General features: G+C 50.2%; 1 protein-coding gene across 3 annotated transcripts; it reads right to left on the bottom strand.

Moving 5' to 3' along the window:
• Positions 1–544: 544 nt before the first annotated feature.
• Positions 545–17,158, bottom strand: FAN1 (FANCD2 and FANCI associated nuclease 1). 3 transcript variants are annotated; one of them, XM_037145890.2, is made up of 14 exons: positions 17,002–17,158; positions 15,011–16,405; positions 12,231–12,371; positions 11,047–11,248; positions 10,349–10,582; positions 8,738–8,869; positions 7,700–7,808; positions 6,671–6,790; positions 3,755–3,919; positions 3,160–3,310; positions 2,762–2,865; positions 2,123–2,317; positions 1,475–1,603; positions 545–779 (listed from the first exon to the last, which is right to left on the bottom strand). In XM_037145890.2, the coding sequence occupies exons 2-14, from the start codon at positions 16,257–16,259 to the stop codon at positions 642–644; spliced, it is 3,069 nt and encodes a 1,022-aa protein (XP_037001785.2). In that variant the 5' UTR covers positions 16,260–16,405; positions 17,002–17,158; the 3' UTR covers positions 545–641. The 3 variants fall into 3 exon arrangements, with proteins under 3 accessions (XP_037001785.2, XP_037001786.2, XP_037001784.2); XM_037145891.2 differs by lacking the exon at positions 17,002–17,158 and adding an exon at positions 16,825–16,995; XM_037145889.2 differs by lacking the exon at positions 17,002–17,158 and adding an exon at positions 16,838–16,995.
• Between the last annotated feature and the right edge of the window lie 1,984 nt (positions 17,159–19,142).

The raw sequence follows: 19,142 nt of genomic DNA, 5'->3' as shown, positions 1-19,142 counted from the left end.
GGGAGCCTGGGGCCCCGGGCTGACTCCCAGGCCCACCATTCCGGTGAACTGTCTTTCTTACACCTTCCCCGGCTCGGGGCTTCCAACCGTGGGGACAGCAGCCCTCTGTTAGTGGTTTTGTCCACACAGAACATCACCCCTAATCTAGTCACTGGGGATGTTCCCAAGAAGGATGAAAAGGGACACATGCTTTTGATAAAGATTACTCATTCCTTTGGTGACAATAGGAGCAGGCATTGACTGATGCAGTAAGTAACTGAGAATTTGCTTTTCAGTTCCCAAAGAAATAAGAATTTCAGCTGCTCGTGCCCTTGGATAATGATAAAGTGAGACAGGGTATGGGTGAAGTAGAAGAGGAAAACGGAATCTGTTTCCATCCACTGCATGCGACTTCGATAAAGGCCATGCACTGTCTTATCTGTTGTTGGGGGGTTTTCAGCTGACTTGCTGTCTCCAGTCCTAAAACGGCCACCCACGCTTTCACCTTTCTACAAAGTTCATTACCTGCTGTGTGGAATCAAGGCGTATTCTGTTTGGGCCAATATCAAGTTTACTCTCAGGTTTATTGCCACCAGTAACAAAGTCAAAATGAAACAAACGTAATTGCACTTAAGCTTTTGAAAATCCTGGATCCACAGCTCTCAGCCAAGGCCTTTGCTCTTGGCGCCCACAGCAACCACGTGGCAGACTTCGACATCAGCCCCCAGCTTCTGCAGCTCATCCAGCCAGAGCATCTGCTTCTGGGAGAGGCGGTCACTGGGGCCCTTAACTTCCACCAGCTGGAAGGGCAGTTGTAAAATTGTCAGTATCTTATAGAAACAGAACAGCCCTGCAAGTAAGCTAGTTTTTGCTACAGTTACTTAAATGGCTCATTGTATTGTACTATGCCGCTGTCAACAAAACTTTTGCTCTTAAAAAGACACCATTAAGAAAATGAAAAAACAAGCCACAGACTGGGATGCAATACATCTGATGAAGGGCTTACAATATCCAGAATTGTTTTTCAGTCTCAAAACTCAGTGATGAGAAAACAGCTCACCTACGATGGCAGCAGCAGACGCCAGGGAGACGCCTGCGACATGGGAGGTGCTCACTCTCGGGAGCTTCAGAAATAGCGCCCAGTCCTCCTGGGCCCCTGGTGTGTAAGCCCTACATCATGCCTCCCTTGAGTGTGAGCTGTACCTGGTGACCTGCTTCTAACAGCAGGACAGCGAGAGTGATGGCACGTCACTTGCAAGATCAGGATAGAGGGGACAGACTCCCATCTTGTTCACGTGAGCCGCCCCGTGGAAGGCAGGTCCCCGGAGGGATCAAGGGAGGCCTCACCAGCCGCTGCAGAACCCTGGCCTTCCATTCAGTAGTTCTCTAGGGACTCCATCTCCCCAGCAACCACGCAAGAACTGGCTAGAGGGGGACCCGGGATGAAGTTGCTGATCAAATTACAAATAGGACTTCCCATTCCTGCTGGACTGACCTTGAAGCGATGATTTTGGGAGTTCCACACCACCAGGTCCGGCAGGCCCCCTCGGCAGTGCCGGAAGTCCGTAGCCAGGCGCCGGCACACGCCGCTCAGGATGGGGCCGCCCAAGCAGGAAACCAGGTCCTGAACACAGAAATATGGGTGACCAGCCACTCCCTGGTGACCGCGGCCCTGAAATACTCCTAGTGGTCATGAGACAGGAAGGGCCCAGAGGAGCCCGACAGCTGCGGGTTGGGGGATGCCAGCTGTGGTTTTGCTGCCTGTGCTGGGGCTCCAGAGCTGCCGGCTAAAATTCCCCCAGCAGCTCCAAAGTCAGTTTTCCTTTGCCAGCGACCGCCCTTCTGCCAGCTGGGAAAACCCTGGGAGCAGGCAAGGAAGCCATTTGGAATACGACAGCGCCAACTCACAGAGGCTCCAGCCACAGGGACAGGGACAGCGTCCCCACTGCCAGGGGCCACAGGGCAGACGATGGGAAGCTGTCCACCAAGGGGCAGGAAGCGCGGCAGAATTGTATGCCTTGACGTGTTCCCGTGGGCACCTGGCGTCTGGGCTGGGGCAGTGTCAGGTGCATACGTGCACACGCCCAGATTCACGCCTACGTGTACATGTACATCTGTGTGCGTGTGGCGTGTGGATTTTCACCTGAGCTTGCTGAAGAGAAGCAAAGCGATCCCAGCTGACTACGGAAGCCGCTCTGCCTTCCTGGGCCTGCCACACGTCCGCCACCCAGGCTCGCAGGTGCTCGGCGGGGGCGCCGTGGATCCGCTGCAGCCTGGCCTCGATGGCCGGCCCCCGGCTGGCGTAGAAGCCGTCTGTGTGCAAGTCCAGCGGGAATGCCTGGCGAGAACCGAGCCAGCAGAGACGAGTCAACACAGCGGGCCCGTCTGGTTGAACTGGCACATTCTTTTTCTCAAGGGGTATATAAAAAATATCTAATGTAACAGCAATTTATTACACTGGTTCTTAGAGTAATAACGTGGAAGGAGTTTTTAGGGGAATCGGTGGAACTCTTAGCAGGCACATGTGCCAGGTGGCACCTGTGACCGCACCTGGCACACACCTGGACCCTGGCAGGTGCTCAAAAAAGGTTGAAGCTGCAGATACACTAATGTTTCAAATGGAATGTTCAAGGTCAGTTCACCTTCAAGTCTCAAACTTCAAATGAGCACCATGACAAAGAGGCTGTACCGGTTTTGGGGGGGGAGGGCGCAGACATGTGGCCCAGGTGGGTGTGGGTGACGGACAGATGCACACCCAGGACCCCGGAGCTTGGCTGGCTACCTGGTAGGCGTTCCTGAAGACGTCCGGAATGCCGTCCATGAAGATGACGTCCCACAGGAGCAGGCCGAACAGAGTGCTGAAGGTGGACCCTTCCCCGTGGATTCCTGCAGCCAGGCCACACACACAGGAAAAGTCGGGCTTTTCCTTCTGGTCAGAAACCGCCACCACAACCCAATTGGAAGGAAATCTCAGAGCGACGGGGGGTTCGAATGCCACGTTCATGTCGTTCCTAGCTCGTTTGTTCCTACTCTCATTTGACGAGAGTCAGTCTCGTTCTCTTCCCCACCCTCCCCCGTCAGCAGCGTCTTCCACTGGGGACAGGATAGGATGGATGGAGGACAGCAGACAAACGTCCCAGGGTGACCAGGAGGCCCGGAGACGTGCTGCGTGCTAGTTACCTTGGTCGAAGCCACTGCGTCTGTAATAGGCCAGCGCCAGCTCCTCCACAGAGCACAGCACGGTGGTGGGGGCGGCAGACCCTCCGGCTTCCATCACAAACACGGACTTGCCCATCCCGTGCTGTGGGCACAGCCGGCCCGTGATGGTCACCTGAGGTGGCAACAGGAGAGCGCCCATGAACCTGACTTCGGTGTCCTGAGGACACACTGTCCTGCAAAGCCACCGATTCTTAGCAGAGCTCAAGGCTGCGTGACCTGCACTGTGGCACCTGCCAGGAGGTGTCCAGGTCACTGCCCCGGCCCGGGGGAACACATGGACCCCCAGAGCTGCTCTCCACGCACCCTGACCAAGGAGGTGGAATTGGCAAAGGCCGTGAGCTTCTGACCTGGGAGTTTTCCAGAAAGTCGATCCACCCAGGCCATGCGCAAACCTGGCAGCCAGCCCAACCCCAGTCGGGGACTGGGGTGAAGACGGAACAATGGCCAACCCACAGCCCAAAGTGAGTGTCTGTTTCCTAAGCCCCAAAGAAGACGCACACTCCAAACCATCCTGCACTGCCCTCTCTCAGGACAGAACCCGAGAGACACGACTCACGTGTTTCACGTCGTGCACCGTGATTTCTGGCAGCCGGCGGAAGAGGTGCCGGTACTTCTGACAGCTCGGGGACTCTCTCAGCCGCACAGCTCTCTGATACAAGGAAAGGCGGTGCCCCGTTCTCACCTCGGGATCTGCCAGCCCTGCGGTGATGCACTTGATGGCCTAGCAAAGAACACAGTCCCATGTCAGGATCCAGAGAGCCCCTGGCCGCATCCACTGAATTCATGCAACAGGAAACCCCACTGTTTGTTAGTTACTGAGTTTTTTTCTAATTAGCAATGAGCCAAACGGCCCTTGCAGAGATGAAGACTATCCCTTAGATGTCTCTGTGATACTCTGAGTGCATAGCAGGTGAGTCACGCTGCTCCCTGACTACAGATGTTTGGAGCACCTGAGGCCGGGCTCCTGACCCCTCTGGGTTACATCTCAGCTGCCACACCCTCATGAAGACCCAGCAAGTCCAGGACACCCTGGGTCGTGGGCCAAAAGAGACAGGAGAGACATAGCTGGCTCCGTGGTTCTTGGGGCATCACCTGGGAGCTCTGAAAGAGACAGGTGTCCCCACCCCTGTGCCACAGAGGGAGCACCTCCAGGGCAGGGCCCAGGGTACGACCACTTAGGGGCTCCCAGGTGAGTCTCTCACCCAGAGCTGTCCAGGCTTCTCACTTGCAGGGAGAAGCTTAGGTTTGCAAGAGCTAAATGCATTTCCTAAGGTTATTCAGACTTGGACTAATAAACCCACTGGAAAGCACCTGTGAGGATGATGGCCATCGGACAATGGGAAGCGGTGATTGCTGGGAAAAAAGGGGTGGAACCGGAGCCCTCATGCACTGCTGGCAGAGATGTAAAAATAATTCAAATGCTGTGGGAAAATGCTGGGGGCTTCCTCGAAAAGCTAAACATGGACCCACCCTAGGGCCCAGCTGTTCCACTTGGGGTATTTTTAAATGAATACCCGCACCCCCGTGTCTTTAGCAGTGTTACTCACAATCGCCACAAGGCAGGAATAACCCAAGTGTCTGTCGACAGGTAGAGAAATGTGATCAGTAAAATGGAATATTACTCAGCCCTGAAGAGGAAGGAAATTCTGACACATGCCACCGCATGGAGGAACCTTGAGGACACTGTGCCCGGTGAACTAGGGCGGTGACAAAAGGACAAACACTGTACGAGTCCACTGATGTGGAACATCCAGGACAGGCCAACTGATAGGAACGGAGGTTAGACCAGAGGTCACGAGGGGCTGGGGGCCGGGGGTAGGGAGCGACGGCTTAATGGGTGCAGGGTTTCTGATGGGAGGGACGGAAACGGGGAACGGAGATGATGCTGTCACAACACTGAGTGCAAGGCCACCGAACGACACCTAGAGACTGTTCCAATGGCAGGCTTTATTTATGTGATGTACATCTGACTATAAAATATAAAGGGTAAGAAAAAACAGAAAATGCCTGGAAAATCCATGAAGCATTCGGCCATCAGGAACGGAATGGTCCAAAGGAATCAAGAATGAGACACGGGCAGGAGCCAGGGCCAGTGGCAGACTGGCCACCCACCTTGGCCGGGCCGGGCCTGGCCAGCGGGCACCAACGGGTTCCAGCAATGATGTAAAGAACGCCAGGAGTGGTAAGGGAGTGATGAAGACTGTGAGGGTGGCCAGGAAGAGCTTTGGAAACTGGCTAAAAGGAGCTGAGAGTTTCTACCCACCTCCCTCTGGGATATAAGTCCACGCTCCCATTAGCAGGGCGGGGGGCGGGGCAGCGAGGGAAAGCTGTCCACTTTTTTGAACCTCTATTTCAACGCAAGCAAGAAGCAACCTACACGCAGCCTCCCTGAACATCTGCCTGTGGGCTGGCAGGTGCCTTCTGTTGCTGTTTCAGCCACACGGCCACTGCGAGGGAAGGAAGCGCCAACCCCACCCTCCTCCAAGACAGCGGGCGGCTTCCCTGGCCCGACCTCCTCCGGCTCACACAAGGCACCTCTTCAGTCGAGGGCGGTGAAAATAGCCCGTCAGGTTTCCACGCCCAGGGTCCGTGTTTCCACCCCCGAGTCCTCCTGACCCAAGTAACAAGCTCCCGGGAAGAACAAAAGCCCTCAGAAGCCCTCTGTGCGTGGCGAAGGCGAGGCCAGCACAGACGGGTGGGAGGACTTAGTGGCCACACACAAAGGGCCCCCTGTTGCTGCCGGGATCGGCTGCCACCGCCTGCAGAGGCCCCATGTTGCTGGGCCTGGAGTGTCCCAGACGGAGAAGGTGGCCTGTGTGACGGCCAAGCGCACTAGCTCGCAGAGGGACAGAGCCGCTCATAAAGTACCTGCAGTAACCCATCTTCCAGCAGCCTCTCACCTGGAGGCCCCGTGCAACAAATGAACAAAACCTCCATCTGCAAAACCGAAGCACCTTTCTGGGAAGCACCTGCTGAGGGCGCAGCGGTCAACTCTCCTGGTCCCTACACCCCGGGTTAATTCCTGAATCCCAACACGGGTCCCGCTGCCAACCCTGCTCCGGCATCAGTGAGGACAGGACAAAGGTCTCCTGCCTTCACCGTCAGGCTTGTGTTGGCGACCTTGTTGTTTCTTTTCTTTTTCATGTTTATTGGTTTTAGAGAAACACTGATGTGAGAAACGTCAATCGTTTGCCTCCCACACGTGCCCCGACAGGACTGAACTTGCAACCCAGGCATGTGCCCTGACTGGGATTCGAACCCTCGACCTTTTGGAGTGCGGGACAACATTCCAACCACCCAGCCTAGAGCGTGACCTTGTTATGTCTTTTAGGGAAAACATGGACAAAAGGTTAAATGATGAATGTCCTAGTTACATTTAGATGTTTAAGGTGTTAGTAATCTGCTACACTTTTCCAGCTTATGAAAAATGGCAACAGCACAGCTCAGGCGTACGTAGTGACCGAGTACGAACCGGTTCCAGGCGTTTCAGGTGCTGGTGCAGGTTGAGAGCCAGCCGATCCCACCAGCGCCCTCTGCTGTCGGGACAGTAGATCTTCTGGGACAGGAGGTCCTCGAGTTCCTTGACTGCTTCCTGTCGCAACAACAAAGGAAGCCTGTCAGACTCGCACACGCCAGAGAAGCTAGTGAGACTGGCAACGTCTGTTTACCAAGCTCAACTTCCCATTCCGCAGTCAGGCCACGGACGTGCCCTGCAGGGGCCTGAGGTCCCCGAGGTGTCCCTGTGGGTGCCCTGCCAGCTACAAACAGTGCAAGGCATTCTTGCAGATAAGGCACCGACACAGCGCCGAACGGGATCAAGTTCCTGGCAGCCGAGCCCCACCGGCTCCCAGGAGCCCTGCAGGTCCTGGGGCCAGCGCCACGAGGAATTTGGGGCGGGCAGGACACCTTCACAGGGGTGCTTTCTGGTCTAAATTTGCACAAACTGTTCAGTCATTCCTAATCTCCCATCGTTCATGGGTCTCTCTGCAACATCTCCTGACTCCTCTAGGAAAAACGCACAAACCCTATGTACATGTCATTGTGGGGTCCACAGAGTCCCCAGTTTGGCATACCCTCTGTAAAACAACCATTTTCCAAACAGAACATCAAACCTAACAGAGGTCACCTTGCACAATCTCACAAAGTTCACTGCAAGAAAGGATATGACGAATTTCGGCTTTGTGATTATAAGTTATCTCCACACAGTCCATGTCAGCTGGGAGGGGGGCAGAGAGCTTGTGGGAGACCTCCCAGGGCCACCCAGTGCTCAGGAGGGGCACAGCTGTGGGGACTGTGACTGAGGCTCTGTGCGGGGCCGTGTCCGTGACCCTCAGGCCAACTCCCAGAACAGAGGGCCACCCAGCCACGGCCCTGCTGACCCAGCAGACAGCAGGCCTCCCACTTTAAGTGTCTGTGGAAAATGTCGACAGCCAGGTGGGCTCCCTTCCCCAGCTCACCGCTGAACTGTCCCGAAAAGCAGAGCGGAAGTCTGTGTTCTCACCTCGTACATGTGAAGCCGCTGCAGGATTTCGACGGCCCGAGAGAGGATTCTTGTGTAAATCCACCCAACAGTAAAGCAGCGCAGAAAGAGCGGTAAGTTCTCGTGGTACCTGAAATGAACGTGGATGCACCCATGGTTTGGGATGTGGTTTATTTATTGTGAGACAATGCTGAGCATGTGACAAAGCAGAGTGCCTATCTTTTAAAAAAACTTATTATTAAATATGTTTTTATCGTTGACACTATTACAGATGTCCAGATGTCCCCGTTCCCCACCCCCTTTGCCCACCTGCACCTGGCCCCTGCCCCCCTTCCCTCTGGCCATCCTCAAACTGTCGTCTGTGTCCATCGGTCATGCATGTATGTTCTTTGGCTAACCCTTCCCCTGCTTTCATCCAGCCCCCCACACGCCCCCTCCCCTCTGACAGCTGTCCGTCCGCTCCTTGTGTCTACGCCTCTGGTTCTATTTTGTCTATTATTTCTGCGTGAACTTGAACCCCTAAATGTTCTTCTGGAAGACATGTTTCACAGCACAGCCTCGTTTTTCTCATCGCTGTGTAACAATAAAGGAAACCTTTCTCAAATATGGAATACATTCAACATCAAACCAGAAAAAGGCAGGCGTAGGCCCCGTGTCCTTGAACTCTGCAGATAAGCGCTGGACTCCATTTCCCTTTTCCGGATAATACCTGTCTTTGAATTCCCATGGAGAGAGCCTGTCTGGCATGCTCCCTGCAACGTCTGCCCGTGGCTGGGTTCCCCCTGCGTTAAAGTTCAGCGAAACTCAGGGGAGCCAGCACGCCCCGAGGGCCAGTGACGGCCCGCCCACTGCCGGCCTCCCGGATGTCTGTGGCACAGGGACCCGAATTATATAGAAAGTCCCCCTCAAACACACAGACACCCCCTTCCCTTCCAGAGAGCAGTGCCACTGCGCGGAGCAACAGGGGCGTCAATGTCACCGCTGGCCTGACCGCAGGACCAAAGGAGCAAGTTCTCCATGAAGAAAACTACCTAAACACCACCCCCCGCACAGTCTCACCTCAGGGAAGGGTGGTTTTTCAGTCTGCTCCAGTCCCTCTTGGCGCACTGAGAGAGCTCGTGTGCTTCCTTCCAGTTCCCGCTGGCCATGGCGGCGGCGATGTCACTCAGCATGTGGGCGGCGGCTGCGTATCTGGAGGGATGACCATCCTCGGGTCAGTTAAGTCTAACTTCACTTACATATTCGGGCCCTTTGAGTTTTAATTATTTTTTATTATTTACAGCATACCATATTTTGCCGTGTGTAAGGCGCTCCGTGTATAATGCATCCCCACGTTTTTGCACGCATTACACATGGGATTATCATACCTGCTCTGATACCCATAGTCTGTCAGCATCATACTCACGTACATTGCGCATCCTTAGTTTTCCCTCAAAAAAACTGGGCAAAAACAGTGCGTATTATACACAGCAAAATATGGTACCCACTTTCTACAAAAAATATGGTTTATTTTTTTCTCCCTAGCCCCACCCCCAACTTTTGAACTTGGTGACTCCATGGTCCTGTCAGTCACAGAATTAAAAGGCAATCTTTAGCTATAACAGTAATAATGGCAATTATCATACTAAGACTTAAGAAGCTATCCGCAGAGGCCAGGCCCCAAGCTCTTTACAGGTCCCAGCACGCATATGTAGGAATATACTATTATTCTCCCCATTTTACAGGTGAGGAAACTGAGGCAGAGCAGTTGCACAGTTCAATAGTATAGAAGCTGGAACTTGGCTTCTGAGCACAAAGTCTCACAAAAGAGAAAAGTATAAAGTCACTAAAAATGCAAAGGTAAAAAGACACACAGCAACTAAAAACAGGGTAAGAGGAAATATTAGAAGATTCGGCAAAAAACATTCCTCCTAAGGGAAAATGGGTTAAAATCAACTTATACTGACATTGCTTTGATTCAGTAATTTCTTTTGAATGAATATACCAGACGATATTTCAATGACTTTCCTAAAATCAAGTAGAATCAAGTTCAGTTCACTGGAGTCATAAACCTTATATGGAGACTCAGAAGTGACATTTCAGGGCATCCAAATTTACTTTTCTTCTAAAAGGTGTATTTTTAGGAAATGCAATTTTTTTCCCCTATAATACCTATGCCATTTTTATCAAAACCTGCTTTTGCCAGTCAAACCAAACATGCACTAAATCCATGAACCGGAACAGGTGAAAATTTCCAACCTAACCCATCCACGGGTCTGGTATAAGCACAGACGCTGGTATTAGCATTATCTGAAGCATCATTACTAGGAAAACGTTCATCTTCATTCTCGTTCGTGTGGACAACATATTCCCAAGGCAGGTTTGTGCAAATGTCTCCGTTTTCAAGGCTGCTCCCTGCCAAAGCTACTTGGGAACATAAGCCAGGAGAAATGTTTGTAGCCCTGACCCAAAACTCATTGGTTGGGCAGGTGTAACTGAGCACAATTCTACATTCTCCTGAGAGTCTCAGAAATGTATACACGTGGGGCAGAAAGATAAACAAACAAACAAACAAACAAACAAAAAACCCTTTTGACTAGGAACTTAAGTTTCTACTGTGGCTGGAAAAAAAAAGCGTTTTATATAAGATTAAGAATATGCAGCTTTGGCTGCAAGTGCATGCGATCTGACCTGATGAGGTCCTCTCGGTCCTGGAAGATTTGGGTCTCCCGATGGACGGTGTACTGAGGGAAGGCCACGCGGCCCAGGTTGACCAGCAGCACGGTGGACAGCTGGCCCTGCCCCCCACAGGACGCCTCCTCCTCCTCCAGGGAGTCAGTCAGAGAGAAAAGCAGCAGGACTCTGGAGAAGACGGCTCGGGGGCCTTTACACAGCCTCAGCGAGGGTCCTGCAGAAGCCTTGGCTCTGAGAAACAGACCATCGAGAAATCACTTTCCGGTTTTAATCATCTGGGGATCAGATTCGACAAATTATTTTCAGCAGAAGTTGCATACGAAGACGGACTGATTATACTTCCATGCAGAGTTTCCAAAAGTAAGAATTTGGATAGTTTCCTTTGAATCCTGCAAGAATACTAGTTCAAACTGCATTTTTCTTGAATAACAAGACACTAGAATTGACCAAAAGTCTATTGCCTGCATTCTCCCGCCTCCCGCTTCTCCTCGGTCCTAGAAATCACTATGGTATCTCAAGAATTGTGAGTAATAAACAAGAACGAATCCAGGCTACCAGAAGGAAGACTCCTCAGCCTTCTCCGTCTAATTGCAAATGAAATCGGCAATTACAGCTCGAAAGCAGGACCCATCTATTATATGTGAAGATGCACTATCAGTATTTAAAACGTTTTCACTGTAATGAGCCAACAAAACCTTTTCAAAATCACTGCCCCGACTCCAGGCGGCTTCCTCCCCCAAGTGCAGACAGACGGCTGTCTGGCCAGTCCGAGCAGAGCGTCCACCAGCTGCTGCTTCTGGGCACTGGGGTTCGCCAAGTGGAAGGTCTTTGCCAGGGTTTTCAGTTCGGGAGCAGAAAGCAGTTCAAGCACTTCAGGGAGTTCTTGCAACTCAGATTCTGAAATGGGTTTGAAAGAAATCATTTTAAAGAACGCTAGCAAATTTTCTAGCCGCAGAGGAGCCTGGCTTTGGCTCGACTTGCTTGTTTCAGTCTGAACCATCGGCAACTTGAACCCAAGACGTCCGCCTGTCATCCTCCTTATCCTCGTGTTTCCAGTGCAATATTGTGCTCGGTCAGGGAGGCAGGCACGTGGTGTTTCTGATAAGACACCAAGGTTGCCTGCTGTTTGCACAGGCTTCAGTCAACTAAATGACTCCTGAGGCAACCTCCTTAGAAACTCTGAGCTGGGCTCTGGTGTGGGGGGTAGGTGAAGTTTTTAGAGGCGATGTTAGCATCAAACAGACCAGCTCTATCCTATCATAAAATGAGGAATCTGAGCGAGGAGACGAAGAGGTTCTGGCTGGATGGAGACAGCGGAGGGCGAAGTGGTACCTTCGGTGGCACACCCCCACATACCTGTCCCTACGTGGCTGGGGGGGGGGCCTAACCATGTGACAGACAAGAAGACAAAAGCAGACACTCTTTCATGGTCCTAGTTGTCTTTTCTTTTATTATTATTTTTTAAGATTTTATCTATTTAGGCAAAAGGGGAAGGGAGGAAGAAAGAGAGGGAGAGAAACATCAATGTGTGGTTGCCTCTCACGCATCCCCTACTGGGGACCTGGCCCACAACCCAGGCCTGTGCCCTAAATCGAGAATCGAACCAGTGACCCTTTGATTCGTAGGCCGGTGCTCAATCCACTGAGCTACACTAGCCATGGGGACCCTAATTGTCTTAATCCTGAAGGCAAAGAATGGCTCTAACATCACATGAATAATTCAGTGTCCTAAGATTAAATGTCAGTTTAATAAAAACCACACAATTACTGTTTATTGGGCACCAACCAGAAAATGGCACCACACTGATGTTCTCGTCATTCTACACAAAGTTCATTCCTTGTGTCCTGTGTTCATTCTACGTTTCCCCAACGAATCATACCTGTGTGCAGAAAGCCAGCTCGCTGCAGCTCTCCAACCACGGGGGTCAAGTCAGGGGCGATCTCTTCATATTCCAATTTACTCAGCTTAATCCAGCTGAACTTCCGTTGGAAAAGTCTTACATATAATTTCTGACCACTGTCTGCAATCAAGAGAAATGGGAAAATGTTATCTTTTTTCTCCAAAATGACATGCAAACATCATTTACTTTTTAAAACTGAGATAAAATGAACTCTACCACAAATACATATATGCTTCCTCAGCTTATGTTCCAAGGAAATCTTTGCTTCCTGTGGATGATGTAATTTATTTGAAATAAAAAGTCTCATCCTGGCTGGTGTGGCTCAGTGGATTGAGCACCTACCTGTGAACCAAAGGGTCACCAGTTTGATTCCCAGTCAGGGCACATGCCTGGGTTGCAGGCCAGGTCTCCAGTAGGAAGCATGTAAGAGGCAACCACATATCGATGTTTCTCTCCCTTTCTCCCTCCCTTAACCTCTAAAAATAAATAAATAAATAATTTTAAAAACTCCTCATGGGGCTGTTTCCTTGTCACATGTGCTTGTCTCCAAAGGACAGGAAGATCCCCAGGATGGACAGTTCTGCCACTTTTGAATTGCATGAACGTCACTCTACCTTACTGAGACCTCGTTTTCTCTTCTATAAGAAGGGGCTGGTGGAAAGCAACAACCCCACCTTCCCAAAGTTAGTGGAAAGATTAGACAAGATGATGTAGTCCATGACTGGTCTAGAAGCCATTTAAAAAGGTCCAATGCTGGTAATGATTATTGATTGTTTTGATTATTGATCATTTTAGAACTTCTAAGCACCACACTGCCCATTTTCTAGCCACTATTTCCACTCGCTCAGAGAAGCCCTACCTGGGTTTGCAGTGATCTTGTTCTCTGCTTTCAGTCTAACAGGCATCGATCGTTCCATTTGTGGTTGAAAATCATTTCAACCAAAAGAATTTTCAGAAATTCATTAGTTTTGCCTGGCTGGGCAGCTAGCTCAGTTGGTTAGAGTACTGTTCTAATACACCATGGCTCTGGGTTCGATCCCCAGTCAGGGCACATACAAGAATTAACCAGTGAATGCACCAGTAAGTGGAGCAACAAATCAGTCTTTCTCTCTGTCTCTCTGTAAAATCAAGAAAAAAATTGATAGCTTTGGTAGGGTAGCCTCTCTCTCTGTGTGATCTGAGCCAAGCTACTTAACCTGTTTGGTCTCAGTTTCCCTGTTACCCAGATTATCATGGAATTTCTGTCAACTCTAACATAACAAAATTATATATTTAAAATGTTCAACTTTTTTTCTCTAAAGAGGCCAAAGCCATTCGCAGTAGCTGCTTTCCCACACGGGTGGCAAGTGAGTCTCCAGGGGAGAGCAATACACAAAGATGTGCAGAACTCGCTCTGGGGAACCTGGTCCTAGTTCTCAATCCCAGGGAAGCGCGGAGCACCAGCTACTCAAGCAAGGGTTTGCACGAACGCAACCAGCACCCAACCCAAGATGCAACTGCTCTGGATAGAACAGTCCGTGTGGCACCACGTCCATGGTCTGCTGAGAACAGCACAAGTAGAGAAGGAAGCTTGGTGGATCCTGTGTCCAGTGTGGCTCACATGGTAAAAACATAGGGAATTCCACCCTGGCTGGGGGGCTCGGTTGAGCATCTTCCTGTGCACCGAAAGGTTGCAGGTTCAATCCCCAGTTTGGGTGCGTATGGGAGGCAACCAATCGATGTTTCTGTCTCACATCGATGTTTCTCTCTCCTTTCCTCTCTGAAATCAATGAATGTATTTTTTAAAGCTTTTCTTTTCAAATATAAGGAATTCCGAAATAATTCCACTGTCTGAATTTAAAGCAAAAACCTTTCATTTACACATTAGTAGTAATGTTCACAATTTTGAAAATGTACTGAGGAGTCAGCCCCGGCTCCCCATTTCCCAAGGTCAGCGTGTCCTCCCAGCAAGGGAGGGAGGGACCCAGTTCCATCACGCCATCGTGGCCCTTTGGATACGCAGTGCAGCTGTCACAAGGGCGGCTTTTGTTCCAAACCTGCTCCTCTGGCCCAGAGCCCCCGCTGGCTGCCAAGGAACCCAGGCACAGACCAATATTTTTCAATGGACCAATTTAGCTTGTAAGTTTCCACTTCCTCCACACCCAGACTTTAAAAGGCAGAGTCCGGGAACCTAAAATATTGTTGGGAGTGAAACAGGCCTCAACACACCTTGGTGTGTTTTTTCCTGTATTTTCTTTGGCTTTCACTTTTGAGGAAAGGCTGTGCAAAAACCAGACCTAACTGTAACCCGGATGACAGGCTCAAAATCTAAAGTATGTTTTTCTAAGTCGCCCTGTATTTTTTTTCATCTAGAAAAGGTCGTACAATTATCATTCACATCAATAGGTAAAACAAAACCAATTTCACAGAAGACTGATAGAAACAAGAGTTAAGTTCCCACTGCATCTCATTAATGTTATAATGAAAAGATGTTGATTTAAACAACGTTGTTTGAGAACCTGCTATGGACATATAAAGCCATGATATTGCAGGCGCAGACATCACGGGCACAAAACATCACGGGCACAAAACCTCGTTTCTTTTCTATACACATCCTTCCCCAGGGGAACCTCCTACAAAGCTGATTCCTGCAAGGAGTCCCAGATGATTCTCAAAACCACACTGCCTCCTGGTGGCCACCGGATTATTAACCATCACATTACCGCTCGAACCAGGACAAGTGGGAACCCAAAAGTTGCAAGCAAAGAGGCTTAAGATACCTGATAACTGGTAAAATTTAGCCACGATTTCCTTGTCCTGTTCGTCGAAGAGCATCCTATCATCTTCATTCTCAAGTACGGCTCCCAGCACCACAAGGAAACTCCGAAGGTAGTAAGGATGGCTCAAGGCTGTTGGAACTGTTTGACCAGGACCGTCACAGCTTGATCCCTGCTCCAAGGCAGCTCCGCCAGTGACTTCATTCATTAAGCCACTGTCACCTTCCAGAGGGCATTTGGGGATGTCACTCCCCTTAGAAGCATCATGTGCAGAACCGTGAGATTGTGCCTCCCAATCTGACACCTGCGTTTTAGCTTCCGAAGCCACAGCCATTGTGACTTCAACATCTGCCTTGCATTTTTCAGCACCTTCTCCCTGTACTTGACTGATTCTCTCCTGCTTTGCCAGACTGGCCTCTGAAGCTGGCTGTAGTTTACTCCCCAGAGTTAATTCTGGTGCTGACGCCATAGGAGCACTATCTGAGAAAGCAGGAGCGAGGGCTGATCTCCCACCTTCCTGCGTAGAGCTTTGCTTTGCTGCTTCTACTAACTTAGCACCTTCTACAGTATTTTCAGTGTTTTGTTCCATAAGAGAATCACATATAAATAAGTTTTCTTTTTGAGAACTGTTCTCCAACATCTGATCTTTGTCCTCGGTCTCTGAACAGTTAACCGTCCTAACCCCCATGGCTGAGGAACTCTGTGGAGTATGATTGGCAAACTCCTCATTCTTCTCTATTGATCTTTTTGCCTTTATGTATCTTCTGGATAATTTAGATGACAGGCTTCCCAAAGGAATGACTTTGACATTACGTGGACTTGGCTCATCTTGATTTTTACGTGCCTCATCATTGCTACTTTTAAAGTAGGGACTCGTCTGCTTTTTTACGCCTGGTTTTGCTGAATCGCTTTGGTCAAGGGTTAAATTTGTCTTTAATGGTGATGACTTCTGTGGTGTTACATTGTCTATGGCAGTATTGGTTAAATCTACAGTGGACACATTGGAATTCATTAAGCTACCATGCCCAGGGTCAGCTGGAGTGACATCACCGGGGTCAGCACACATTTCATCAAGGTGCCGGTTCAAGTCATACCTTGGCACCATTTTACTACAAATGGGACAGGCAAGTTTAGCAGGTGGTACATTGTTAAAAAACAAAACAATAGACTTAGATTCATTTTTTTTAGTTCTGCTACTTGATAAACTCCGACGCGGTCTTTTATTGGAAGGCAATTTCCCTTCCGGCATCATGAATGTTAGAAAAGCTGGATGCTTCAAGTAACAAAATAAAGGATGTCACTGGGGAAAGAGCAATGGTTTGCTTTTACTTCCCTGCCTTGAACAAAAAGTCGGCTTCTACTGGACCTCATGTTATTCGTTTCGTCGCTTTCTTCTTTCTGCAAAAGAGAACACATACAGATGAACAACGTTTTATACATTCAAAACAGGGTAAAAGAAAGCTCTAAGCATGCGCTGGCAGCATCTCTTGCTTAAGGAAAAACCCCGGGCTGGGGACCGGGGACCAAGGCTCCACGTGCAACCTCAGTGTTACCCAAGCTTTAAAATGACAGCCTTGGACTTGGCAGGGATCATCGCTAAGAACTCGCTTTAAGATCTAGAATTACCCGTTCTTAAAAAGGACAATTTGACTACTCCAGGCCCTTTTTTAAAGACCACTGCATCAGTAACCATTTCCGGGAGAGAGGGGCCCCCTGGGCGACTCCCACCCCAGGTCGTCCCCACTGCTGCTGGTGCTACCAAACTGGGTCGCGGAGGCAGGGATCCGGGCCGCTCCCTTGGGGCTGCGGCCACGCACCTGAGGTGCACACCTGGGGCTCTGCTACGGAGCATGCACCATTCACCCTGCAGCCGCCTCCCTCCTTCTGAGCCCGGCCGCCTCGCGCCGCCCGTCCCCAGTCCTCACGGCTCCGCCCCGTCTGGACCGTCAGCCCCAAAACCCGAGACCCCGGCCCTGCGGCCCCTCGACTCTCACCCGGCTCGGCGCCAGGCATGCCCAGCCGATCTCCGAGTCTCGGCTCGCACAGGCTCGTCCAGCAGAGGCCCGAGAGATCGATCGCCGCGCCCCTCTACGCTGAAGGCGTCCTTTCGCCCAGCGCGGCAGCCGCGCTCCTGCATCGGGTCACACCTGTTGGAGGAGACCGCAGGTGCTCCTCGGTGCGTGCATTCGGCCCGCACGAAGGTAGCTTGTTGGGGGAGCGGTCGCGGCAAAGTGACGTGGTCTCCCGGGGGGAAGACACAGGTATGGACACTACCCAACCAGTCCTGCTGGCCAGCTTCCCAAGGGAAGTTCTGTTGGCGCCTTGATACAAAAGATATAAATAACCTGAAGAGCAAAGGGATACTAAAACGGAGTCAAGTGCAACAGTCCTCTCTTATTCTCGGGATACGGCCCAGGACCCCAGCAGATGCCGGAAACCGCATGTAGTAGCGAACCCTGTGTAGTGTTTTTTTTAAGTGTAAATATATATCTGATTTTAATTTATAGGGATTAATAATAACGAATAATAGAATGATAACAATGTACGGTAATAAGAGTTGTGTGTGGTGATCTCTCTCTCTCTTCGATAACAGAGGCAGCTCCTAATTGACTTACGGTCCGGAGCGTCTACTGGGCGGATAAATGTACAAAGGCATGGTTCACGCAGGGGCAGGGCTGAGCAGGACCTGGCGAAATTTTATCAAGTTACACAGAATGGCAGGCAATTAAAAAACTTATGAATTATTTCTGGAATTTCCATTACATTTTTGGAGTGTGCTTGACCACCAGTAACTAAAAATGGTGGAAAATGAAACCGCGGTTAGAGAGGACTCCTGTAATTGGGGAGTGATGGTGAGTTTGGGGTATTTATCACTTTGGGGGTATTAATATAGTTTAATAGTGAGGCTATATGATTTATAATAATGGCTATGTTTAACTGAAAGTTTCAACTAAAATTAACTAAAAAAATTAAACTTGATCAGTCAAGTTCAAGGCACTGAGACCAGCAGCTTCCAGTATCCTCAAGAATGACCAGAAGGTGAGTGCAGGGGACCTGGGCTTATCATCTGTTGTCACTGACTGCAACAGGGGCCAGGAGTGTGTAACTACTTACTTCATAAATGTGTGTTGAATGGATGTGTGAATAAATGAACAAACCAAAGAGAAAAGAGACATGAAGAGGGAATTCATCAACACATGTGCATTGAGTGCCTCCCTCGAGTTACAGAATGTCCTTGGTGCTGACAGTGTGGCAATGCACAGAGGAATGGGGGTGAGGGGGGGAAGATAGAGGAAAAGCCCCCAAATTAAATTATGTAGAGAATTAAAAGATGAAGACTTGGAAGAGAAATAAACCCAAGGGAGGGCAGGGATGCAGGTTACAATTTGAAAGTGTGGGAAAGAGAAAGGCCCTCATTGTGAAGGTGACATCAGAGCAGACCTGGGGGTAAGGCAGTGAGTAGTTGAAGGAAAGACATTGTAGGAAGAAACAGCAGCAGGGAGCGGGGAGTGTACCTGAGGCAGGAGCTTAAAGGGGCAAGTCTAAGATCACCAAGACCAGGAAAAGTCTGCCCCTTGTAAAGCTTGCAGGGGGTGTCCAGCCTGCGGCCCACATGTGGCCCAGGATGGCTGTGAAGGTGGCCCAACACAAAATCGTAAATCTGCTTAAAACGTTGAGACTTTTTTGTCATTACGTGTCACATGCACTTAATGAAGGGCCTAAGACAACTCTTCCAGTGTGGCCCAGAGATGCCAAAAGGTTGGACAGTCCTGGAAGGCATTTCCACCCAAAGTGTCCTAGGAGACACTATCAGACAAAAGGCAAGTGTTCCCTGGACAGGGAGGCTGGAAACCATGAGCACCTGACTGTCATGCTTTCTTTCTAGCGTGTTCACCTTCCATCCTGTTTTTTTGTTTTGTTTTGGTTTTTTAGATTTATTTATTTTTAGAGGGGAAGGGAGAGGGAGAGAAACATCAATGTGTGGTTGTCTCTTGCACGCCCCCTACTGGGGACCTGGACTGCAACCCAGGCATGTGCCCTGACTGGGAATGGAACTGGTGACCCTTTGGTTTGGTTAGCAGGTAGGTGCTCAGTCCACTGAGCCACACCAGCCAGGGCCACCTTCTATCCTGTT

Source organism: Artibeus jamaicensis, unplaced genomic scaffold (genome assembly GCF_021234435.1).
Source record: "Artibeus jamaicensis isolate MK-2021 breed Jamaican fruit bat unplaced genomic scaffold, CSHL_Jam_final scaffold_612, whole genome shotgun sequence".
NCBI lineage: Eukaryota > Metazoa > Chordata > Mammalia > Chiroptera > Phyllostomidae > Artibeus > Artibeus jamaicensis.
The sequence above is the reverse complement of the archived record's forward strand: the minus strand, read 5'-3'. Positions and strand labels throughout refer to the sequence as shown.

Coding starts and splice junctions, on each gene's coding strand:
- FAN1 (XM_037145890.2), bottom strand. CDS start 16,259: ATGATGCCGGAAGGGAAATTGCCTTCCAATAAAAGACCGCGTCGGAGT. Junction 8,870..10,348: donor GACCGAGAGGACCTCATCAG/GTCAGATCGCAT, acceptor TCATCCCTCCAG/ATACGCAGCCGCCGCCCACA. Junction 3,920..6,670: donor ACCTGAAACGCCTGGAACCG/GTTCGTACTCGG, acceptor GTTCTTTGCTAG/GCCATCAAGTGCATCACCGC.